Source organism: Brienomyrus brachyistius, chromosome 3, assembly GCF_023856365.1.
Source record: "Brienomyrus brachyistius isolate T26 chromosome 3, BBRACH_0.4, whole genome shotgun sequence".
Classification (NCBI taxonomy): domain Eukaryota; kingdom Metazoa; phylum Chordata; class Actinopteri; order Osteoglossiformes; family Mormyridae; genus Brienomyrus; species Brienomyrus brachyistius.
Genome location: NC_064535.1, coordinates 16,061,748 through 16,088,253, shown reverse-complemented (window position 1 = coordinate 16,088,253; position 26,506 = coordinate 16,061,748). Strand labels below are relative to the sequence as shown.

Genomic DNA, 26,506 nt, shown 5'->3' with positions numbered 1-26,506 from the left:
AGGACACGCCCCCACCCACCAGTCACACACAGAAATGTTCTATTACACAAGGTTCCAGGAAACCCTACGTGGCTGCAGTGACAAATCAGAAGACTCATGTTCTCATTTTCTCCATATATACACTCAGCAGCAGTGCTGTTAATCATCACTCATCCTCTTAGCAGCAGAACCTCTTGATATATATATATATATATATATATATATATATATATATATATATATATATATATAAAATCTGCTTTGAGACGTGGTTTTCTCATGATCAACCACAATGAGGGCCACCAGTTGCTGAAGGGTACTAACTGCCCCAATTACAAGGCAGGATTGTCTTCCCCACTGCAGCTTGCAGCCTGTACTGAGGTGAAAGTGCTGGAGGAGGAAGAGGGAAAGCCTGATGTGGATGTATGCAGATATCTTGAAGGATAACTGCCTTGACAGGACTTCAGCCTACTTACTGACTCTCTTTTGTATATTCTTTCCATCTATCCACCCATTTTCTGCTTAAAATCCAACCTGGACAAATGGAAGGGTAATCCTAGGTACCTCTCAGCCTGGCTGCCAGGGAGAAGATGGCCTTCAGCACCTCCAGTGGTCACTGGCAATTGTGTCTTCTCCCCTTTGGGGTCTATAGGGCACCTGCTACCTTTTGGAGACTGATAGACATTGTCTTTCAGTAACATTGTGAGTATGTGGCAGCCTGCCTAGAGAACTGAGAGTTGGGCGAAGCATCTCGTTCACTTTCTGATCAGAAGCGGCCTACGCCAGCCTCAGATAAAGAAGAGTGAGACCATGAAGCCCTTTCCCTGTCACTGAAAACCAGGTATTGGCCTTCCTAGGACTGGTGGGTATTATCGCTGTTTTGGGCTTAACGTCCATGATGCCATGAAGGAGGCATCTGATTGGGGTTCAGATATTCTATAGCATTCAAGCCATGCTGCACTTTTATCAGGGAGCCCAATGTGTGCCATGAATGTGCCCGACACCATCACTCCACCCCCCCCAGCCAGCAGTGCTGACACACGGGCTGATTGACTCATAGACTCATGAGGGCTTCTCCATACCCTGGTCCTCCCATCTCCTAGCAACAGATTTAACTAAGATTCATTTCATGTGGTTGCTCAAGTGTTTGTGGTGTAAGTAATTTTCATAGAAATGATTTTTCCTATGAACATGCCTATAAATATTTTCAGAAGAAACAGAAATGCATAAAGGTATTTTGATTAATAATTAATTTTTATTACAAAACATTTGCAAATTTATATTTCTTATGTACAAAATATAAATCTCCTATTTTAATAAAATGTATTAAATATTTTGGACATGCTGTAATATGAAAACCCTTATGATTGGGTAATCTAATCATTACCTCGTTTTTGTCATGTGCATGTGTTGGAGTTGTCCGTGTGGACCAGCGGTGGCCAATCTTATCCGCAAAGGGCCGCTGTGTGTGCAGGTTTTCGCTGTGACTCCGCAATTAGATGATGAATTAGAGGACTGATTGGCTGAAGGGTCCTCACACCTGGGCGTGAACAGCTGAGCTAACGGGTATCCCAAAAACCCGCATACACACCGGCCCTTTGCGTATAAGATTGGCTATCTTATCCGGCCCTTTGCGGATAAGATTGGTGTGGACTGTGGTAGGGGTTCCCACTCTGTGAAAAATATGTGATTTGTCCCGTATTTCCATTTCCCATCCCTAAAAATTGCAGCAATACAAATTCAGAGACTGAACAGAGGAGGGTGTGAATTTAAGAACAGCAATGATCTAACAGCCTGTGAGCCAGTGGCAGTACATCTCCATCCAAACAGGGTCTTTGCATGGATGGAGAAACTGATGCTCTGCTAATGTTAGTGGATCCTCAGGCTCATAACAAGTAATGAATGATGTTTTCTGGATCCTTCTAAAGCTGCACTTTCTGCTGATTTGTATAGTGGACATATTAGGTTCTTGCTTTGATTGTAAGACGTTGTCTAGCTCTTGGTTTTGCACCAATACTGCTTACACGTGAACTTGGACATTCACTGGAAATACAGTCTAGCTGCCCAATCAAATCCTTGACAGCTGTTCATTACAGATGTGCTATTTGTCTCACTGGAACATCGCTTTGGAGAAAAGTCCCTGCTAAATAAAATAAATGCAAATGTCTGACTAGCATAGTGAACACAGGACATTAATCAGGTAACCAAAACTACTTCTGATAAGGATTACAGGTATTTAAGGCTTTAAAAATCAGGCAAAAATACAAAATGTGTAAATGGTGTAATGATGTTGTAAGTGCTAGAGATAAATATTAATGTGGCTTAATAAATATTGCAGGCAGTAACCATTTGGAAGATATATTTTACAGGTGGACAAAAGTTGTTTTTAATATATAAGAGCATATTATTAAATTGCCTTTATCTTAAATAAATATCTTAAGACCTTGAAAATCCATAAAATGGGGAATCGCAATGTTAATGTGGTAGATGCTGCTGTCATGAAGCTCATTTGAAGAACATCTTCATGAACCTTTGGACAGGAGCTTCCTCAGGCAGAACTGTCAGTCCCTCCTCCCCCACATCATCATAGTCAGTCTGGTCAGGTTCAGGGGGGCCCTCCCCAGGGGGCAGTGTGGTCAAAGCTCTCTCACCTACAGGGACAGAGTAAGGGGCACAGGGTATTGACAAACTGTAACTGGGACTTAGACAGGAGAGTAGTTGTACGTAAAACAAAAATTATGTTTATTAGCTAGTTGTGGCAGACACACATAAAGTAATTCAAATCTCATTCCATGTCAGTCACACTCAAATGAATATTATGCATAAATAAATCAAAATAATAAAAGATTATAAATATGTAAAGAGAAGCATACAGGTGTGAGAGACACTTTGCTCCATTAGATGTGTATAGAGAGAAACTGACCTGGTAAAACATGTGGGCTCTGCTCTATACCCTCAACATCATCATAGTCCTCTGCTGTGTCTCCTGTCACCATCAACCCTGAACCTGGGAAAACAGAGACCTCAGTACACAGGAGACAGGTGACTGTTAGAGTTACTGACTGTCTCATTGCAAACAATTTACTCTGAAAGTCTTTAAAAGTTCACAGCATCATAACAATGTTTGTGGTTTTATGCAAGCTTTACCTTCCAAATATTACAGTGCAATGTGTTTGAAAATTATGGTTGAAAATTAAATATGAAAGATTACTGAACATATAAATAAGCATGGATCCATACCAGAAACATGGTGAATGTTATAATTTACCAAAGAAATGTCCTGAGTCCCGTCCAACAGAACCAGCATCATCATAGTCTGCTGGTGTGTCTTTTATCACCAGATCCCCTGTATCAGACACAGAAAAGCTGCTTCTGTGTATCAGACATGCATCACTGTAGACTTTACATAACTCAAATTATTATACTAGTACAATTAAGATTAACCTTGGAGGACGTGAAATATACTTATAAGGATAAAGATATTCAATCTGATACTGAGATAAAATAATGAACTGATGTAAACCAGGGTAAACACCCACCTGATAGATGATCAGCAATCTTTCCTGTAATGACAGCATCATCATCACCGTCCTTCACTTCTCTCTCTGATTCCTCTGTAGTAAAACATGATCGTTAAAGACTAATGATGCCCTTCATGGCGTTAAAAGAGGTTTCCTGTTACTAATCATTAATTGTACCAAATTCGCAGACCTCAGCCCCCTACCTGAGAGAGGGTCTCCTTTACTGTCCTCCACATCTTCATACCCAGAGGGCAGCTCCTCAGAGAGGACACTTCCTGTGAAGGAGAGAGACAGTCAGTCCTGTGCTCAGGGAGACTCTGCATGAAGGTTCCTCTGCTGATGCCTCTCAGACTGAGAAGACAGGATGTGTGGGGTTAGAGCAGCTAATGCTCACGCCCAGGCAAGCTGACTGACACTCATATTGTCCACATCCTCTCTCTCCCTATTGGCTGGTTTCTCTCTCTCCCTGAGGGTTTTACAGCAATGCAGCTATGAGGCCCTCATGTGGTTTCTGAGCTCTAATCACACAGTTTGAGATAAAAAAATCAGCAGGGAGGAAACAGATACACATATTTTTCTACAGAAATCTAATTTGTATTAAAAATATACCTCTAATGGAAATTCATTGTCACCCATTTAAATATACATGTGTGACCATGTAACTGTAAAAGTTTATTTTTCTGTTTCTGCGGAGGTTGAGAAGTTGAACTCACCCTTGCGAGGGGCTCTGTAGGTCTCCCCCCGGGTCAGATTGTACTCTATCTCCTCATAAATGGCATCGTGCAGAGGGGTGAGACCCTCCTGGTACAGAGCTGTGGAGGTGGACATACAGAGACACAGCTGACAGTCCAGGCTACGTTTCTCACTCTAATGTAAAGTCCCCATTCCTGTAAATCTGTGTATTATTATGGATTATTAAATAATCATGGGAACAACAGCATTCATTCCTGTTGTATATGAAGTCTCTCTGTTTTTGTGAGCAGTTGGGTAGCTCTTTGTTTCATTTTTTGTAGTTTTATCTCAATCCCACCCCAATCGTCAAATAAATCTAAGAGCAAAATATCTGTAAACTAGGCTGTTCCTATAGGCTTATTCCCTGTATCACGTGACCCCTGACCCCCATCTGTCTACCACTGAAGCCAATAATGGAAAATGTAGGCCATAATACAGACTTGATATGACCCATTCAGATACACTATTCTTAATGTGAGTCACCCTACAGAAATATACTTCTGTACCTCTCTTCAGCAGTCTGTTCTGGTACAACTGGACAGCTGTTATCACCAGCAGCAGGAAGAGAAGAGCTCCCAGTACCAGGAAGACCACAAAAGGAATGGAAGGGGGTACAACTGTAGGAGGAACTAACAGAGAGACTCAGTATAAAATGTGTCTGACAGTGCAGAATGATTGTAGTAATTAAACATACAAACATTTTTTTGTGTGATTTTCAAAATAAAATGGCTGGAAATGAAAAGCTGTGACTGGAATAACTAAAACTTTATTGTTTTAAAGAAATGGGGAACATCCATGTTCTAACCACTTGTCACGCTCAGAGCTGCAGAGTTACAGAAATATATTTAAATTACTCCCCCATAAGAATTTCTGCTATAAAACAGAATATAAAAATAATACCTTTTCTTGTTGTAGTGGATCTTGAAGGAAACTCTGAAAGAGTAAATGGATATCGATATATAAAGAGAATTAATTCTATATTTGATTAACCCCTCAGCACTATACATTAAATACATCAACTTCACCTGTAGTGGCCTTAAGCAGCGATGAACCTGTGAAATTGAAGCATTGAAGGTTATTAATAAACATTCTCTGTTTTACAGTTTTCCCAGAATTGTATTTGTTCTAAAAGCCAAATAGCCATAATGTTGAGGTTACGGTCTGTCTTCTGCCCCAGTCCCACCTGCACAGGTAACACCAGCATCCTCCTTGTGGCTGCAGCTCCTCTGCTCCTGAAGAGAGTGAGGACAGTCCCACAGGTGGAGCTCATCACCCCTGCAGTTCACCTCATTCAGCCAAATGGTGCCATTTCCTCGTCCAAAGGCAGATTTCCCATGAGCCTCCAGTGCTGTCCCACAGCCCAGCTGTCTGCAGACCACCAGAGCATCTCTCAGGTCCCAGGAGTCGTCACAGACCGTCCCCCAAGAGCCGTTATGCCACAACTCCACCCTCCCTGAGCACTCAGTACTGTTGCCCTGCAGTCTCATGGGGGGGTGGTCTAGGGGGCAAGTAAAGACTGTGATTTATCAGCACTGCAGAAGGCAGAGGACACATGTGAGGATGACAGAGTTCAGTAAAGAGCTGGGACTGATTTCTCACTGATGTTACTGACTGACAAACACAGAACACTGGGCAGGTAATAACTGAACTTACGTGAACATGGTCTGTCCTTGGAAGCTGCAGAACATCCTTTCACAAGGAAAGAATGAAGAAAGAATTAATGAAAAGTTATGCAATATTAAGGAAATGAAAAATAAACTATGTGTTGGCATGAAATCATGCAAAATAATAAAGCTAAACATATACTGGGCCAATTAAGATTCTGAATGCAGTAAGTTACCATAACAGGTGATCTCAGCCACTTCATCTTTCTTACAATTATTGTCTCCCCAGTTAGAGGACGGGCAATGAAACAGTGTGGAGTCATGTGGGCGACATTCCACACTATCAAGCCAGTTCGGAGCTCCTTTCAGCCGAGACCATGAGTAAGAAACAGTCCCATTCTCTCCACAGTTCAGATGTTGACATATCAGACTGACTGTGTTTGTGTCCATTTGATTGAAGCACACATTTCCCCAGCTGCCATTATAGAAAACCTCCAACTGCCCAGAGCAGCCTTCAGCCAGTCTGATCTCTTTAAAATCTACAGGGAGTTAAAAGCAATATCTTCATATGATTTATATTCAGAGAGTAACATTGAAATTTTTTAAATGATACATAACTTGCAGAAGTGGAATGAAACATTAAATTGCTTGCACAAATGTTGGTCATTATTCAACTTATCAGAAGCCTTAACCTAAAGTAATACAAATAAACTATAAAAGTCAGTACTGACAATTCATTACTGCTGTCAGTCTTTAGGTTCCATCATTTCAGATTTATTTCCCTTTATTAAAATGAAGAGCCCTGATGTAAAACATTCACACCTGAACACACAACTCCTACGTCCTCTTTATGGAGACAGTCATTCTGTTCCCTCGGTGCTGAAGGACAGTCCCACAGAGACGTCTCATTCCCCTCACAGTCCACCTCATCCAGCCAGATGGGTCCAGTTCCTGGTCCAAAGAAGGTGGGCACTGGGTCACGGAGAGCCGTCCCACACTGGAGCTGTCTGCAGACCACCTCAGCATCCTTCAGGTCCCAGGAGTCTCCACACACTGTCCCCCAGGAGCCCTGGTGGAGCACCTCCAGCCTCCCTGCACAGGCCCCAGCATCACCCACCAGCCTGATGGACCTGTGCTCTGGGATGAGGAGGTACAGAGGGAGGTCATTTGTTTACATCCATCCATCCATCCATCCATCCATCCATAAATACATCCATCCATCCATCTGATGTCAGAGCTGTTTATCTATAAGATGTTTTAGACTTTATCCCAAATGTGATTTTCTAAATAAGTGTTATTATAACTATTCTTTACTCACTGGAACACTCTATGGACACCTGTGGACCAGAGCTGCAGTTCAGTCTATGTTGATCACTGCAGTTCAACAGGTGCGGTTCACTCCCAGAGCACTGATACCCTGTCAGACACACATCACTGTCCCCTGTCCCAGACAGGGAGGAACTGTACAGCCTCACTGCAGAGCCACAGCCCAGCTGCCTGCAGACCACAGAGGCCTCCCTGAAGCTCCAGGAGTCCATGAGAACTCTGCTCCAGGTCAGCTGGTAGTAAACCTCCACCTGACCCTCACAGCCACTCTCTCCAGACAGTCGTACTGTCCCATTGAGGGCTGAGAGAGATTTAGACCCTAAGGATACATCAGTCACTGTCAGTGTTTCTCAGATGTGCATATTAAAAACACAGCTTTGACTCAGCTACTCTGCATTCAATTAATTATTTTACAAACTGCTGGAGGTTTTGCTGCTGATGTGAATATTAACTTTTACTGAGTAAATAATATCATCAATTCTTTTCTAATGTTGCCATTAAAATGCTTATTAGGCATGTAACAATGAATCGCGAATCGGTTAAAAATCGATGTAAATGTATGCCGGGTTAAATCGGCAGATGTGGAAGATGAATCGCTATTTTAGGAGTCCTTCACAGTACTTTAACAGAAAATCACAAACAAAAACAGGGAGAAAAGCACAGACAAGACAAAAACTGCGTGCAAACATTGTAACAGACTGATAACAACAGATACACAAATAGCAGAAGGAAGATGCTTCAGCAAATAAGGAAATATTTTTCAATAAATTTCTCTGCAGCTCATTCTGCTAAAAAAAAACATGAGAAAATTGTATTGTGAACTCACATTACTCAATGGCTTAAGTAGCATTAAACATGAAACAAGGCTGTCCTGATTTGTATAATCATAATGTATATTGCTTCATTATTTTTTAAAAACTCAAATAACTAGTCCATTATTTGAACAAGTGTCAGCTGTAGTACAGTCCTCACCCTCACAGATGACTCCTGCATCCCGTCCATGAGAGCATGCAGCTCGACTCCATGAGGACACAGCACACTGGGAGAGGTGTGTCTCATTCCCCTGGCACTCAAACACATCAGCCCAGATGCGGCCCCTCCCCTCTCCAAACCAGGCCTGTCCTAGCACTGCCACAGCGCCCCCACACTGCAGCTGCCGACAGAGGACACTGGCTGCTCTCATATCCCAGGATGCATCACACACTGTCCCCCACTCACTGAGGTACTGCAGCTCCACCCTCCCGGAGCAGGAGTCAGGGCCGCCCACCAGCCTGGAGTCTGTGTACCCTGTAAACAGCATGAATGTGGAACAACAGAAAAACAAATAAGCAAATACAGAATATCACCATGTTGCAGCAATTTTATCTCTTCGTATGTGTTAATATTATTAATATAGAGGGATTTGAAGAGTATAATTAATGACATTCAATAATACTAGCAAATTGTCTTGTATCTATATGTTACTAAACCATTTCCCAGCACAATAAATTAACTTACAGAAGCACTTCAGCCCGACATCAGTCTCATGAGTGCAGTTCTGTTCCTCTGTGGATGATCTTTCACAAAGACCAAGAAAAGATTCATCCCCTTTGCAGTTAACCTTCTTTGACCACACCTGCCCGCCCCCCTCCCCAAATGCAGCCCACCTGGGCTCCTCCACAGGGATCCCACAGCCCAGCTGCCGACACACGACCTTTGCATCCTGCAGGTCAAAGTCAGGGTCACACACTGTGTACCATGAGTCTCCATGTTTAAATTCCAGCCTCCCAGAGCACAGATGAGGGCCTCCTGTCAGCCGCATTTCAACATTTCCTTCAATTAAAAGTAAAGAAAGATCAAAATAAAACAGATTTACAGACATCAGTGAAGTAAAAGCAGCTGCATTCTTTCCTATGACACGTCTAAGCAGATGCATGCCAGTGGCTGCACGCTGACTGGTCTTTCCTTCACCTTTGCTCAGCTGTAGTCAGAGGTTCTCTGCACTGAGGACATCGGGGGGCAGGTGGCCCTGTGGTTTCGGCTATCTGTGATGTCATTAAGGTTACTGACCCTGATGGAGTCGCTACATTAGTGTCAGGAGCAGGACAAGGTAACCTGCACATGGGGAGTAAGGCTGCTGGTGTGTTTCCCTGAGTGTGGCTTTTGTTACAGCTGGTCCAGCATAACACTGTGTATAGGAGGGGGTGATGTGATCAGACTAGTCACCTCACTAAACACCTTTGGTGGTGAGGTCAGGGTCCCATTCTCTGCTGTGGGTCACTGGCTGCACCCCAGCAGTGTCAATAAACAATGTAATAATAATAATAATAAGAGGATAATAATGTATTCACCTACATTTCCCGATAGTATAAACCACTACGATTAATCAGTTAAGCACATTGATAATGCAGCTTCAGGATAAATCAGAACAAACATAAGAACAGAATCAGGCTTCACAGGCTCTCTGTGTTTCTGTGTATAAAATACAGCAGAAATTCCTGTAATATTCATTGTTTATTATCTTTTTCTCTTTGTCCATAGAGTCCAGGAACAACGTATTTGAATAAATATCTGAAGAATATCAGGTAAGATTTTGTTTCATTAATATTTTGACTTTGCCAATCTACATAACAAGTGAAGTGAATATATCTATCTATGGTGTATTTCTTCTTTAGGAAACAAAAGCAGAAAGTACACTGGTTTTATTTTGACAGATTTGCAATAATTGATTAATCACAGCATTTATCTATTTGCCTGGCATCCCTCCCCAGGGTGACCCCCTTGCCTTGTGCCCTGTGCTGCCTGGGATCGGCTCCAGGCCCCCGCTAGCCTCACCAGGATAAGCCGTTTGATTTTATGTATTTAGTCTGCAAAAATTATATTTATTTTTATCTTAATAAAAAGTTTAATGAATGTACAAAACAGAATATAAAACGAGCCTGTATGACAAAATAACTTTATTAAGTCTCTAATGGTGATTTCTCCTGTGCACATAATCTCACAAATTATCAAAGCTATCATTTATGAACATAAATAAATATAAAACTAAGACCCACTGAGTCATTCTAAACTGACATTCAAAGTAACACACAGGGCTGCACTATTAACATACTTTTTCATTTTTGTTCCTTGATCAAAAGTGAGCAAACTGACTTTGCGCAGCATGTTTACAGATCAGTACATGTGTCCTACCTGAGCAGACGACTCCAGCATCATATTGATGACGACAGTACTGAATTATCTGTTCATTCTGTCTACAGGCCTTCAGTGTCGACTCTGACCCAACACAGGCCACGTCGGCCATCCAGATGCTCCCTGTTCCTGCTCCAAAGTGACCATACTGTGGTGCTGCTACAGCATCTCCACAGAACATCTGCCTACACACCACTGCAGCATCCTCCATATCCCAGTAACGACCACACACTGTTCCCCACTCTCCTTCACGAAGAACCTCCACTCTCCCAGCACAGGGACTGCTGCCATTCACCAGCCTGACGTCACTGTCTGGAAGCGCAGGACAGTCACTGTAAGTCACTGCAGTTCAGTGTCACACTCATACGCTATATGACACATGATATAAGCTTCACATTCACAGCTATTAAAAAACAAATCAAATTAAAACAGTCAAACTGGGTGCCTGGTCAGTGAATATGATGAAGCCTCCTTTCAACCCATTTTATGCTTTTTGCCCCACCGGCCGATAACCTTTACCGGCGAATAGCTGCCCGCCCCACAAAAAAAAATAAAATAAAATTCTCTGCGGACCAGATCACGTTGTGCGAAAATACCACGCAAATCTTCGTGAGAAATATTAAATAACTTTAGGTTTCCATTTTTTTCAGATGCGATCAGATCGCGGGCTGGTCTGGGGTCTTAAAAAGACGCGGACTTTAAGTTTAATTTACATTTTATGTCTGTAACTGAACCAGCCTCCAGCTTCCCGCGGACCGCAGCCTGGCGACGCCCGTAATAATCTGGTCGGGAAGCTTTATGAAAATCAGAGAAGTGATTGTCTGATACAAATAAAAGTATTTTCATTTTTATTGCAATTTCTGAATTATTACAATTTAAATGATAAAAAATGGCTATGACTAATATGGTATAATTAATGTAAATTTCCTGACATACTAGTAGCAAACAAATTCTTTATATTATATCGAGTGTTGTATTTCATTATAGGCAAATCTTCATTATTAATTTCATTAATAAATCATAGATCCAAAATTAATCTGTAATTAATCATAATTTTTTTATGAATAATTCATAGTTTTGATATGCTGTAGCTCTAATGTTCTATCCTTACTTATAGGAATATTGAACTTAATAAATTATAAATCTGTCCTTAGCCTGTTTAGTAATAATGTTATATCAAACACTGATTATGTGTTAATTGTATTAAAGGTAGAATCAGTCAAGTCAGGTCAATATACTAACATATTACACTTACATTTAAACTGACATTTTCCTTGGTGCATCTTTAATGCCGATTCTGATTAGCCTACAGTGGTAATAGTTCTGTGGAGGCCGTAACAGATGTGTGTAAAATATGTCCTTATGAATCCATAATGGTTTTTAAGAGTATTGAGTGTCATGTTATTGCGATGGGCTGGCCCCCCATCCTGGGTTGTTCCCTGCCTCGTGCCCATTGATTCCGGGATGGGCTCCGGACCCCCCGCGACCCAATAGGATAAGCGGTTTGGAAAATGGATGGATGGATGGATGGATGTTATTGTGTAAAAATGAGATTATAAAATTTTCACTTTGGCATTTTTAAACCATGTTACCACAGTAGCAAAAATCCAAAGTGGAATACGCAGCTGCGATAAATAAAATAGAATAAAGTGCAAAGCAATTGGTGTTTTTGGTAATTTTTAAAAGAGAATACAGCTTATATTTTAACTGAGCAATTTATTCCTGAATATAGTCCACACACATAAATTATTTTGCTGGGTACCGTTCAGTTTGTTTGTTTCTAACACACAGCAGACAGATCCTGCCATGCAATAAACCACAAATATTTAAGACCCAAATAATGACCCCTGACCTCACCTGGCTGAGAGTGGACCACTGGAGCAGAGGAAGATCATGGTACTTACTGGCTGTGGTGAGCAGAAGCAGGCATGAGAGATGGAGGATGAACAGGCAGATCTCCATCTTCATCAGGACAAACCAGCTCTCCCCAGAGCTGAGACTCCAACCTTCACCTCTGAGCTCTCAGCGAGGGTCTTTATACCATCCTGCCCCCCAGAGTGAACACGCCCCCACCCACCAATCACACTCAGCACTGCCTTATCAGAGGAACTACAGGAAAACCTCAAACAGGCCCAGTGACAAATCAGAGGGCTCTAAGCTCATTTTCTCCAAATATACACACACGGTAGCGGTGATGTGAGTCGGGACTCCTCCTCTCAGCAGTAAACCTGCCCAGATGATGAAATAATGTATAACCAGCAGGAAAGCAACAGGCTTGACTAGGAACCAGTAATGTGAAACACAATATATGGTCTATAAACAGTATTTATATATAGTCTCTATAGTTTGTGATTTCCATGTCAGAGTAAGTAAGGAGCCCATTCCTGGGAGCAGAGGGCACATTAACCATTATAGACAGCAGTTAACATGTGGAATCAAACCTACACACTGACCCAGACGCACTACACCAGCCTAACTGGACCTTACAACATTACCCTTCGTTACAACATTACCCTTCGTTACAACATTACCCATTTTATAATATAAGAAAATGATGTTCAGAAGTAAGCTGCTTATTTTACTAATACATTTTTTAACAATAACAGATACTTTCATACTCAGAAATAGCATTTACGCACAAGGGTAAAACACACTCCAGTCTAATATTCTCAGGGCTAGAAGTTTGAATCCATCCCCCTTCCTGATGTGTGTGTGTGGAGTTTGCATGTTCTCACTGTGTCTGTGAGTTTCTCTAGTTTCCTTTCTCAGTCCACAAACATGTAGTTAGGTTAACTAGTGACACCAAGCTGCCCATATAGTGTGTCTGTGTGCCCTGTGACTGACTGGCATCCTGCCCAGGGTGCCCCCTGCCTCATGCTTCCTCTGTGGGTCCCAGGCTCACTGCAGCCCTGTACTGGATAATGGTTATGGAAGATTGATGGAGAGACATATTGAACTTTGGGTTCCATGTCCTAGAGTTCCCACCTGATATCCAAAATAAGCAGGTGAATTGGCTCTGAGGTTCCATTAGTGCAGGGGTAGGGAACCTGATCCATGGAGAGCCGGTGTGGGTGCGGGTTTTTGGGGTGGCCTCTCAATCAGCCTATAATAAAGCAGCGATCAGGTTCCTTACCCCTGCATTAGTGTGTGAGTGAGTGAATGTGTGTACATCTGAATGCCAGGAGTCTGGTCCATGCTGTACCTCCCTCTCTTACATATTTTTTTCAGGGATATAATGTTAATCAGTTAATAATTATTACAAATCCAAGTACATCTCCTGGGTAGTGTTGCTGGAATTTTAAGTAGGCTTGTAATCAAGTTGGAAATAATTTAATTGAATGTGTGTTTATTTGTTTTTCATGAATAACAATACAAAGATATGGTCATTAATAAAGGACATTGTCCATCTGAAAAACACAAAGGGATGAAATCAGAAGAAATGAACTAGTGATGGTGTCCGTATGAAATATGAAGCTGATTTGCCCCTTTTATTTAAACCTTTGGCTAGGAGCTTCCTCAGGCAGGACAGTTAGTTCCTCCTCCCTCACATCATCGTAGTCAGTCTGGCTGGGTAGAGGGGGGCATCCCCAGGGGGCAGTGTGGTTAAGGCTCTCTCACCTATAGGGACAGAGGAGGGGAGACAGGTTAGTGACAGTGAATAGAAAATGTCAGTATATTTATGAGTAAATAATTTTATTAGGGAAGTGATCTGAGTATTGAACATGATTTGTAACTGATGTATTTGGTTAAGAAATAGCACATAAAATAAATGGAACATACAACCATCTGAGAGTAACACTGTGCTGTGACAGGCTGTAATTCACTGCATTAGCTGTGTGTAAAGAGAATCTGACCCTGTATAACATGTGGGCTCTGCTCTATACCATCTACATCAACAACCTGATGTCAAACGAATGTTATAATTCACCAGACAAACTGCCTGAGTTCTGCCCAACAGTATCCCCATCATCCCCTGTGGGTCTTTTCTCACAAGCTTCCTTGTCACAGTATGAAAAACCAGCCATATTCCAATGAATCATGCAGTACAGGATCAGGGAAAGACTGGAGCCTATTGCAGGTGCTGTATGGCACATGGCAGGGGAACAGCCAGAACAGGGTACCGATCCATCACAGGACACACAAACAGCAACACATTGTGGGTAATTTAGAGACAACGGTTTGCCTAAGTGCATGATATGGGACTGCAGGAGGAAACCGGAGTGTCCAGGCGTAACTGGTGTAGCTGCAGCAAGAGCATCAAAACTTAGATCGGGGGCAGGATTTAACCCCCCAACACTGGAGGTAGGAGGTGACAGTGCTACACACAGAGCTACGACTGAACTGTTTTTCTAATGTGTCTGCATAATATTGTAGTAAACATGCAATATAAGGTTAAAAGATATACTGAGAAGGAACAAAGTACTGGGATAAACTAGACTAAATTACACAGACCCACATGATAGATCATCAGTAAACTTCTCCACAAGGACAGAATCACTGTAGTTCTCTATCATCTCCTCTCCTTCTGGTTCCCCTGAGGTAAACTGTGATCCTAACAGACCTACAAAGTGCTTCAACATGAATGACAATATCCTACAGAATCAGACATTCTGTCATAATGCATTTCTTATAACAAACAAGTAGTAACAAAAAGTAACTTTCATAGGTTTTGTAACAATGAAGGTATTATGTGCTTCTTCCAGAATCCCACTGTAAGCACTGCACTAAGCCCCACATCCACAGAGCTCAGCCCCCTACCTGAGAGAGGGTCTCCTTTACTGTCCTCCACATCTTCATACCCAGAGGGCAGCTCCTCAGAGAGGACACTTCCTGTGAAGGAGAGAGACAGTCAGTCCTGTGCTCAGGGAGACGCTGCATGAAGGTTCCTCTGCTGATGCCTCTCAGACTGAGAAGACAGGATGTGTGGGGTTAGAGTAGCTAATGCTCACGCCCACACAAGCTAACTGACAGTCTTACCAGCAACATCCTCTCCCTCCTTATTGGCTGGTTTCTCTCTCTCCCTGAGGGCTTTACAGTTATGCAGCAATGAGGCCCCCATGTGGTGTCTGAGCTCAATCACATGATTAGATAAAAATTAATTTAGTTAAATATATGGATAAAAAATCTGCTTGATTGACTTTTCCTGCAGTATCATCATACAGTCTGATCAGGAATATGCAATATTGGAAATGCTGTAAAGACTGGCCTCCTTTCCAGGGTGTTCCCCTGCCTTTTGCTCTATGCTGCCTGGGTTAGGCTCCAGACTCATCATGACCCAGTTTTAGATAAGTGGTATGGAAGATGGGTGGATGGAGGAACACAGGTGCCTCAGGACACCGATGGATTATGTTGTTCCAATCTTCCAAGACTGAAACAGGAAGTAGTTTGTGTGTCAGGTGTGCTGATGTTTAGAGGGTCTGCTGCTGCTGACCTGGTGCCTCTGTGACTGTAAACACAGAGCAGACAGCAGTGTGAGCCCTGAGTAAATAATGAGAGCTGTCCTTCAGCACCATCCTCACCAGCTCCAGTCAATGGGGGAGCTGAGCTGTGTGCTTATTTCAGTACATTTACATATATAAATACTGAACATACAACTGTGTCTGTTTCTGTACTTACTTCCAATATCAGTCAAGTTAAAACCACAACAACATTAATCATGACCGATCACAGAACAGAATAGTGATACTTCATTAGTTCCTGTGTGATAATTCTCTTTTTGCCTACCTCACCTTGTGCCCCATGAGAAACGCAGACAGCAGTGTTTCTAAGTTTCAGGAGACATATAAGCAACCTCACCCCTGAAAACAAGCCCAAAATAAGCCCACTGTGCAAAGTAAGATGGAGAAGTCGTCTAAAAATAAGCCTCCTCTGTTTTTGTTCCCCAGGGTTTCATTTGTTTGAGTTTTCTAGTTCCTGTGTCTTGTGATTTGTACGTGGTTTTGGTTTCATGCTTTGTGCCCGTGCTTCTGTTTCTACCTGTCTGTAATTCCCCTAGAGTAGATTCTGTTTCCTTCTTTCTGTCATTGTCTTAGTTTTCCCCTCCCAGTACCTGAGTTAATTAGTTCCACCTCTTGCCTGTTCTTGTGCCTGCCATTGTGTGTTTTCCTGATTGCTCGTTGTCCTGCACCCTCCCCGATTGGTTAATTGTCTGTCACTCCTGATTGTCAGTACCCCCTTCAGTGTTTATGTTTAAGTTCCTTCCCGAGTTTAGTTCCCCAGTGGTTCATTGTTGTATGTTCCCAGAAGATGATGTATGTTAGTTGTGTTTAGTTCTTTGCCTGTCTGCCAACCTGCTCCTGGTCCCTAATCATTTGTTGTCTTCCTTAGTTATCCTTTTAGTTTTTGACTCGTCAAGGTCTGTTTTTGTTTCGTAGTGTTTTTAGTTTTTGTTTCAATAAACCTTTGTTGTCCGGTGAAGCGGCCAGTGTGTCGTTCACCTTCTATCTGCCTACACCATGCCACGCTCTCACATCAAATCCGCCCCCATCCCTAACAGTGATATAATACATGGACATTATGACGGTGTTATGTCCTGTGTGACAGACCCTCCCGTTTGCCCTGCTGAGTGACTTACCTGCCCCTGCTCTGGCCCTTTAAATTTCTGCTTGCCCTCACACTGAGTACAAAGCATTGCTTCCATTCATGGTGCCTACTGAGTGTTTCTCTCCAGTCTCTTGTCTCCCCAGCACCATGTTTACCGTCTCTGCTCCTGTCCTCCTTTGTCCCCACTGCCCTGGTGTGTTTCTCTCCCATCCCTCGTGTCTGTGTAGGGCTGATCTTCTCGGCTTTTGACATCATTGGATCCATGACCCCCTACTCTAAGACCTGCCTGCTGATTTCACTTCTGGTTATCTCTCTAACAAAACCCTATTAATCTGACTTCTAGCTCTCTGAGTCTCTGTCCTTTCCAGGCGTGATGCTCAATATGCAAAATGAAAAAAGATTGTCCTTTGGTCAATGACTTTTTCAAATGATTAATCTATTATAAAACTTCAGATTAGATTAAAAAGCCCTAAAACCACAATCACAACCTCCAATTCAATGGAATTACAGTATAATCAATTTCAATGAGTAAATAATTAATCAAACAGACAAATAAATAAATAAAGTGCAAAGTCACTTACAATTAGCGGGTTGGCCTCACTGACAGACAGGTGAGCAGGGCTGTGAGCTGATAACCTGGTATGTTGGGGCATGACAATCCACAGAGCCTGACAATCCACACAACGGCTCTCAAACAAACAAGGTTGTATTACACAAAACAGAACACAAAGGGAGGACCAGAAAAGCAGGGGGAGCATGGGGTGTCAAAACAAGAGGTCCAAACACCAAAGAAAATTAAAATTAGGAAAACAGAGCATACTACATACAGGGAACAGGGAGGAAACACAAGGAACTGTAACTAAAATGCACAAACACACAAAAACCCAAAATATTTGTTAAACACCAAACATCTAGGATAGGTTGGCCTCTGGCCAGCCTCAAACTCACAACGAAGCAGGAAGGTTGAATAATGGCTAGTTGCCTAGTCTGTTAAGCCACACAGCAGCTCAATAAGGTAGTAAATACACTAGTGCAGCATCAAACTGCTGGCCAAAGAGGGAGAAGACACAAGAGACAGGGCCAGATGCACACCGATCCTGACATAACCATAATATTATAATACTGCACTATTGAGAAGCCAACTACAGCGGCTGGTACATAACCGTCACACCTGCAATGTTCACATTTTTCTTTTTTTCACAAGGCCAGGCCCTTCTTGTTTTACATTATTGTGAGTGTATATTGAATGTTACATAAATTCATAATGAAGACGAGTTAAGAGTGTAATCTATCCTACACTGCCAACTGTAGGTACATGATGTATATAAACAATCAAAGAATGTTACAAATATCATACATTGCATGGTTAAAGGGGCAGCATGGTGGTGCAGTGGTTAGCACTGTTGCCTCACACCTCTGGGACCCGGGTTCAAGTCTCCGCCTGGGTCACATGTGTGTGGAGTTTGCATGTTCTCCCCATGTCGTCGTGGGGATTCCTCCGGGTACTCCGAAAGAAGGCTAATTGGACTTGCTAAATTGCCCATAGGTATGCATGCATGAGTGCATGGTGTGTGAGTGTGCCCTGCGATGGGCTGGCCCCCCATCCTGGGTTGTTCCCTGCCTCGTGCCCATTGATTCCGGGATAGGCTCCAGACCCCCCGCGACCCAGTAAAATAAGCGGTTTGGAAAAAGAATGGATATATATATATATATATATATATATATATATATACAGTCAAACCTCAGATTGTGAGTAACTTGGTTTGCGAGTGTTTTGCAAGACGAGCAAAAATTTGAAAAAAAATGTTAACTTCATAAACGAGCGAGGTCTTGCAATACGAGTATTATGTATACGCTTTATCTGCCGAGCGTCACGTGATCACAACTAAACCGATGGTTCTTCTCTCTCTCTCGCTGCGGGATTGTGGCTAATCATGTCCCATGCTTGGTCTCAGCTGGCGCGCCTCACTTGTATAGTCAAAATTTTATAGAAAAGCACCACCCGAATAAGGGTGTAGCAGCACGAGCAATGAATCTGTTTAATGACAAGGCAATGGCACATTTCCGCAAAATTGAAAAGGAAGAGAAGTAAGAGATAAAGAAAGTTATGCACGAGTCCCCAAAGCTTTCTGCTCAACAGCAAGTAAGCAGGAAACGTGCCTGCAGAAATTGCCAGGACAGTGATGTAAGGACATAAAACTTATAGGTCCTGCAGGCCCCAACTCTGATCAGCCTGCATCAGTCTATTTCAGAACTCCAAGAAAAGGATCCACTGGCCCAGACAAGATTGGACTCCACGCATCAAACCATCCCTTTTAAGGAATGCAAAGGCCTGCCGGCTCCTGAGAGACTGGATAGGAATAACTGGAGCAACACAGAAAAAGCAAGACCTTTCACCCCCGGAGTGACCAGAGTTCCACAGTCAATCCACAGCAACAACAACTGTCAGTCTCCAGACACAAACACCTTTTCCACTATAAACAGAATAACTCACCACACATAGATGTTAGGGACAAATACACGCGTGTTTGGTCTCATTTGAATAGGCATGAGATGAGGAGTATTATACTCTCAGATTTAAGGCAGTATAGTTTTCCCTAAGAGAACTATAGAAACTTCGGCTAAACCCACCAAACTGAGAGAGCCTCTCACATGGCAGAACAAGGGAATTACGACCACCCCCTAAAGTGATCTGATTGGCTGGGGACTTGAGAACCAAGGTCAGCAATGCCCCTAAAATTAACCATTGACCAAAATTGGTCAGTCTTCAGAGACATGCTATCACCTGGTTTGGATACTTAAGAAAGGGCTTCAGAAGTAGTCGGGGAGTCACTCTGTAATCAGAGCTCCCACAGAGAACTGCGTGAAAGTCCATCTGTAGTCAGATACTTTCCGCAGAACTTTGTGCACTCTCAGCTGAGGAATGTGATTGTTTAATATTGTATTTGTCCAAATGTATTTACAAGTATGTGGCCACATGTCAATAATTATATATTGTAATATGTTTAATAAATGTTGTCTTGATTACTTCATGACTGTCTGATTTGCTAACTTCTTTATAAACTTTCCAGATTGGGCTTCTATCCTGATTAGGACTAAAGTGGTAAATACTATCTTGCAGCCTCTGGGTTAAATCCCCTTTATCCGGGTCCCAAACTCGACTGCCCAAGTTAAGTTAGGTGGATACCAAAACCGCACCTCTGGAGTTCGCACACGCTCAGTTACGGGCCGACTTAACCTCTGAGGTCAACACATGCTGATGAAAGGTACCGGTCTACCCTCTGAGGGGCATACACACTATGTTCCTAGGCACCGGGCATAGTCCCTGAGACGCTCACATGGTAAGACAATGGGCGGCATCGGCGGAGTCCCTGAGACGAGCCCAAAGTAAAACCTCGTACAAACTACCGCAACAAAAGGTGCGCCGTCACAGCCGCTGAGGTTGACACATGTTATGATATGGGCTGCCCCCGGCTGAGCCTCTGAGGTGGACGTACGTGTGGTTTGGGTAAACATCGGCTTAATCTCCGAGGCACCCACATGCTCAGTAATTGGCAGACACTGAGCCTTTGGGGAATTATATAGGTCGAGGGACCCGAATAATCAGAGGCTGACATTGTCTTAAATGGTGGCGGTTTCCGTACCTCTAAGACAAACCCTGTGGAACGAGCCCACGGATCGCCCTGTCGGCCGAGGCGAATCTGGCGGACTCCTTCGTCAGGGGTAAACTAGAGTTGGTAATCTAAAGGAGAGTCCCGAAGTAATCCGAACAACATAAACGTCATGACTACAATATACTGAAATAAGGTCATTAATAAAATGGAGTCAGATATATGTCTAAAAGAATATCTTGTATATTAAAAAGGGTAAGTAATTCCCAGGAGCGCTTGGAAGGACCAACACGCATTCACAGCCTTCGGCTGCGCCATTGGATTCCGCCATTGGGCCAGTGGGCGGCTCCCTACAGTGACAAAGGAGAGCAATGTGATCACTGCTTCAAATGCGGACTAAGCGGTTACCTGTCCAGGGGCTGTAGGACTTGAAGGAGGCTGGTGGATAAGTCAGGACAGGTAGATATGTTAGCTAGCAGTTTACCATCCACATCAGTACCATCTGCAGATTACAGTTTTTTACAATCGCTATGACAGTTTTTGCAATACATTTAATAAGTTTCCTAAACTCTTACAGTTTTTCCTAGTTGTTTACTCACAATTACTTGTACTTAAGACACAATGACTACAACATGTAACTGATGCACCAACCCCCTGAACCAATTCTGCTAAACTACAAGCACAATTCCTGCTTTACACTCAAATTGCAGTTTTAAAACACACTTTTTTCAAAACACTACACAAAATTCTCTGCATTTGGCACCAATTTCATGAAGAAAATCTCTTGTTTTCACAAGGAAGACACTGTCATTCAAAATTGTAAAGTCAGTTGCCCTACTTTGCATACTAACTCATCACATGGGTGAACACCTGTCACGCATAATTGAAATTTAGAAATCAGAGCTTTATAAAAGGCAACAGGTGAGCTCTTCTGTTTTGGAACAATGGATGCCAACGTTGGAAACAGAGGCAGAGCCAGAGGAGTGAGAGTAAGAGGAGGAGGACGGGGAGGATGAGGAAGGCCAAGGAACGTAATCTCTGATGAGATCAAAGCCACTTTGGTTGACCATGTGGTCAACCATGGTCTAACAATGAGGGAGGCTGGGAAAAGACAGTTGAAGAGTCCCTGGCCAGCATGGTGGGAACATCATGTTTCAAAAATCCTTATCTGAAGGTGTGGTACCTTCTGATTGGAAGCACGCCTTCATAACGCCTATTTTTAAAAAAGGGGATAGAAGTAATTTGTCTAACTATAGGCCAATCAGTCTAACTTGTATAACTGGTAAAGTTATGGAGGCTATAATCAAAGAGAAAATGGTAGATTACCTGGACTCTAATAACATTTTGCGGGATAGCCAGCATGGATTTAGGAGAGGTAGATCCTGTTTAACAAATCTGTTGGAGTTTTTTGAGGAAGCTACTCAGGAAGTTGATGATAAGAAGGCCTATGATGTCATCTACTTAGATTTCCAAAAGGCTTTTGATGTTGTCCCCCACAAGAGGCTCCTACTTAAACTCAAAGCGACAGGTATTTTAGGTACCGTAGCGACCTGGATTGATAACTGGTTAACAGATAGGAAACAGCGAGTAGTTATAAGAGGCACAATGTCAAAGTGGGCTTGCGTTCATAGTGGGGTACTGCAGGGTTCGATTTTAGGACCACTATTGTTCCTAATTTACATAAATGATATGGATACCAATATATACAGTAAACTGGTGAAATTTGCAGATGACACCAAGGTGGGTGGTGTAGCAGATACTGAATTAGTGGCTCAGCAGCTACAGCGGGATCTTGATTTAATTAGTGACTGGGCTGATACCTGGCAGATGAAATTTAACATTGATAAATGTAAGGTACTCCATCTAGGGAGCAGAAATATAAAGTACAGGTATTTCATGGGTGTCACTGAAATAAAGGTAGCTGATCATGAGAAAGACCTTGGTGTGTATGTTGATGCTTCCATGTCCCATTCTCGCCAGTGTGGGGAAGCAATAAAAAAGGCCAATAGGATGTTGGGGTATATCTCCAGGTGTGTGGAGTTTAAGTCAAGGGAGGTAATGCTAAGATTATACAATTCCTTGGTGAGACCTCATCTAGAATATCGTGTGCAGGTTTGGTCACCATATCTTAAAAAGGACATTGTGGCCTTAGAAAAGGTGCAGCGTAGGGCCACAAAAATGATTCCTGGTCTTAGAGGAATGTCATACGAGGAACGGTTACTTGAGCTAATTCTGTTCAGTCTCAAGCAAAGGAGACTGAGGGGGGACATGATCCAGGTATATAAGATTCTAACAGGTTTGGATGCTGTTCAACCAAATAGTTACTTCAGCATTAGTTTAAATACACGAACTCGTGGCCATAGGTGGAAATTAGCGGGAAAACACTTCAAGCTGGATTTAAGGAAGCACTTCTTTACACAGCGTGTAGTCAGAGTATGGAATACCCTTCCTGATAATGTAGTGCAAGCTGAATCCTTGGGTTCCTTTAAATCAGAGCTAGATAAGATTTTAACGACTCTGAGCTATTAGTTTAGTTCTCCCCAAGCGAGCTTGATGGGCCGAATGGCCTCCTCTCGTTTGTATAGTTCTTATGTTCTTATGTTTATCACAATGTGTGCAGTAATTACCAACCATGGTGTCATCCATCAGCATGCTACCCTTGGCCCCTACAACACTGCCCATCTGATCACATTCCTGGAAATCCGACACAACACACTCATTCCACCAGATCAGATAGATGGCCCAGAGCACTCAGGTATGTTGTCATTTGGGACAACGTAAGTTTCCACTGAGCTGCTCTGGTTCGCAACTGGTTCACTGCCCACCCACATTAGTTATTTATCTCCCTCCATATTCTCCATTCCTCAGTCCTTTTGAGGATTTTTTTTCTGCCTGGAGATGGAAAGTGTATGACCGAAATCCACACGCACGTATACCCCTTCTCCAAGCTATGGAAGATGCATGTGGAGATATGGCAGTTGATGCTTTTCATGGCTGGATTCGCCATGCTAGGCGATGTTTCCTCCACTGCTTGGCCAGGGCAAGCACTGCTTATGATGTGGATGAGGTGCAGTGGCCAGACCGAAACAGAAGAGAGGATGCAGCAGAGTTGTTTTTTTTTTTTACTGTAACTGTATTCAGTATATTCTTCTGTTGTTTGTATATGTAACCACGGTATGTGCAACTGTGTCGGTTGGGATGAACACTGTGTACATTATTTTTGTGGGAAAAATACAGTAAAATATATATATAAAAACAAAAAAAGGCTTATAGAAAGTCATTATAATGAATGGAGAAGAAGTGGTCATAGTGTTTTACATTAAGCACATCAGTGATCAACTGGTTCTTATAAATGTCTATTCATATGATGGTTTGTGTGTGTCATTTGAAAACAAAATACCATTTTGAGAAGAAATTACATTGTTTTGAACGGAAGGTTTCATTTTGCAAGGGAATTGAAGGGTTTTGCCCATTGTGTGTGTGTGTTTTTTGATTTGTGTGTAGAGTTATGACAATATGGGGCATGCTTTCAGAAAATGTGTGTAAACAATTGGGAAAAACTGTAACACAGTTAGTGTTTTTTTGTCAATGTGTTATGATTGACTAAATGTTCCTGTTGGAAGAGAACATGTGTTAGTGTTTTCAATAATTATTTGATTTTAAAACATGTTTGCAGTGTTTTGCTAGACATACAGTAGTATACTGTGGTGGTTTATTATTGTATTTTGAAAATTAGTTTTGAGGTTTAGTTTACAATGTGTGATTTTGAGAATGAAGTTAACCGTTTTGTCAATTGTGTGTTTTAGGTGTGTTGGTGCGTTAAGAGTTTAGGAAACTTGTTAAATGTATTACAAAAACTGTCATAGCAATTGTAAAAAACTGTAATAACACTGTTGATCAGTGTGGAAACTTAGTTTGGACAGCCTTATGTATAATAAAATGATGTTCATAACTTTACAACTTGATCTATATCAATGTGATATGGTGCCTGCTGTTTTTGACATGCTCCAGTTGATGATATTTTATGGGAACACAAGTAAGGGCCTTATGTGTGTTTATATTAAGGTGTAATCTAGAATGTGTTATATGAAGCCCATGTGGATTATAGGGACCTGCTTGTCCACTGTCACCTTTCAGAAAAGCCTCTTGGTACCGAAGGTCCTTACTAACAGGTGTTCTGATAAACCATGTTACTGTAAACACACACACACACACACACACACACACACACACACACTAGATGTGGTGTTGAGTATGGTGTGAACCAGGATGTTATGTGAGGCCCTAATGGTTTATGGGGACCTACTTCTCCTGTGTGTTTCAACATCTATACCTTCTAAAGAGGTAAATCTGAAATGTCAGCTTTGAGATTACTGTAACTACAGTATGGTAATAAATGAAATAAATTAATAGTATTCAAGTTCTTGATGAATTTGTAAATAGTCATTAAATAGTGTAAAAGAAACTTTATAAAAATTTGCAGTACATTTATAAGACCACCAAACCACCACCATTCCCCCCATGTCATGGTCCAATTGTTTCACTGTAGACATTATCATAAGCGAAGAAGCTACACATCACACAACCCTATAATGTACAGTGAATTATGAATGCAGCAATACCACCGTTTTTTCCCCATTATGTTTTCTCTTTGTTGATTTGCTTAGGGTATTCAGGTTAAGTATTGAGCCTGCTGACACTATATTTATTCTTTGTTGCAGATGACCACTGAGGAGACTCCAACACTGTGTCCAGGAAAGGTAAACTCGTGATGCAAAAGCTTATGGAAAGATTTTATTTACTCATGTAACTTTTTTAAACCCTGACCTGACTAATGCAAAATTTCAAAGATTTCTGGTTTAAGGCTAACCCTCGAGAAATGTGAAAATGGAAACACGTATGAATTAACCCATGGACTTATTTATTTATTTATTTTAATCAATTTATGATTAAGTAAGGCACAGTATGGTTATTTAAAAGAGACTTTTGATGCTGGCCTTATTAAGATCTAACAGCTTGTAAAAGTTTTGAAATACAATTCAATTTTTAGCAGAATATTTAAAAATCGTATCACGGATAAATATAAATATCACTTCACAGATATTTATAGTAGTCTGTATCATTTGATATCATTCACAGTACAATTAATTGGTTTAATATTGATTTTTTTTTTTTTTTTTTACAGTGCCAAAGACATCAACTGGTATGCGCAACAGTATCCTGCCTGGACAAATGTCTGGAGTGCACAGGATCTGTATCTGCATTTAAATGGCTTGGATATAAATGCACAGGTAGGGAATTTTATCAAACAGTGCAAAGAACAATGGCGGGAAAAGTTGAACGGTTTATAAGTCTTGCATGTTTTGTTTTATGTATTTTTTACAAACCTTGAACACAAGCAGATTAAAATGTTGGAAAACATTTTGTAATTCCCCAAAAGACATTTTAGTGGTACTGTGGTGAGAAACCCCCCAAGTGGAGGAGTTTAAGTATCTTGGGATCTTGTTCACGAGTGAGGGAAGGATGGAACGGGAGATCGACAGGCGGATCGGTGCGGCATCAGCAGTGATGCGGGCGCTGCATCGGTCTGTCATGGTGAAGAAGGAGCTGAGCCAAAAGGCGAAGCTCTCGATTTACCAGTCGATCTACGTTCCTACCCTCACCTATGGTCATGAGCTATGGGTAGTGACCGAAAGAACGAGATCGCGGGTGCAAGCGGCCGAAATGAGCTTCCTCCGCAGGGTGGCTGGGCTCTCCCTTAGAGATAGGGTGAGGAGTTCAGTCATTCGGGAGGGACTCAGAGTAGAGCCGCTGCTCCTCCGCATCGAGAGGAGCCAGATGAGGTGGCTCGGGCATCTGATCAGGATGCCTCCGGGACGCCTCCCTGGGGAGGTATTCCGGGCATGTCCCACTGGGAGGAGACCCCGGGGAAGACCCAGGACACGCTGGAGAGACTATGTCTCCCGGCTGGCCTGGGAACGCCTCGGGATCCCCCCAGAGGAGCTAGATGAAGTGGCCG

General features: G+C 42.3%; 2 protein-coding genes and 1 long non-coding RNA gene across 3 annotated transcripts in view; all 3 read right to left on the bottom strand.

Annotated features, from left to right (window-relative positions):
* Positions 1–1,629: 1,629 nt before the first annotated feature.
* The window catches only part of LOC125738628 (antigen WC1.1-like), an 82,918-nt gene continuing 58,041 nt past the window's right edge, over positions 1,630–26,506 (bottom strand). Inside the window, 10 exon segments of the mRNA XM_049007783.1 lie at positions 1,630–2,630; positions 2,903–2,986; positions 3,248–3,325; positions 3,519–3,593; positions 3,704–3,775; positions 4,214–4,312; positions 4,739–4,861; positions 5,133–5,165; positions 5,258–5,284; positions 5,416–5,518. Coding sequence (XP_048863740.1) covers positions 2,485–2,630; positions 2,903–2,986; positions 3,248–3,325; positions 3,519–3,593; positions 3,704–3,775; positions 4,214–4,312; positions 4,739–4,861; positions 5,133–5,165; positions 5,258–5,284; positions 5,416–5,518 — 840 coding nt within the window. The 3' untranslated portion in view covers positions 1,630–2,484.
* Positions 5,884–9,052, bottom strand: LOC125739192 (scavenger receptor cysteine-rich type 1 protein M130-like). The gene is made up of 6 exons (XM_049009061.1): positions 8,660–9,052; positions 8,135–8,449; positions 7,155–7,481; positions 6,659–6,973; positions 6,109–6,375; positions 5,884–5,921 (listed from the first exon to the last, which is right to left on the bottom strand). Coding segments are annotated over exons 1-6 (1,590 nt in total). The 5' UTR covers positions 9,024–9,052; the 3' UTR covers positions 5,884–5,919.
* Positions 13,663–15,273, bottom strand: LOC125739218 (uncharacterized). The gene is made up of 2 exons (XR_007397091.1): positions 15,092–15,273; positions 13,663–13,951 (listed from the first exon to the last, which is right to left on the bottom strand). It is a non-coding gene; the product is annotated as an uncharacterized LOC125739218 (long non-coding RNA).

Excerpts from the sequence above, each read along its gene's own strand:
- LOC125739192 (XM_049009061.1), bottom strand. The coding sequence starts at position 9,023 with ATGTCTGTAAATCTGTTTTATTTTGATCTTTCTTTACTTTTAATTGAA. Across the intron at positions 7,482-8,134 it reads TGCAGGAGTCATCTGTGAGG|GGTCTAAATCTCTCTCAGCC; the intron begins GTGAGGACTGTA and ends ATGTATCCTTAG. Across the intron at positions 6,974-7,154 it reads GGTGTCCATAGAGTGTTCCA|AGCACAGGTCCATCAGGCTG; the intron begins GTGAGTAAAGAA and ends TCCTCATCCCAG.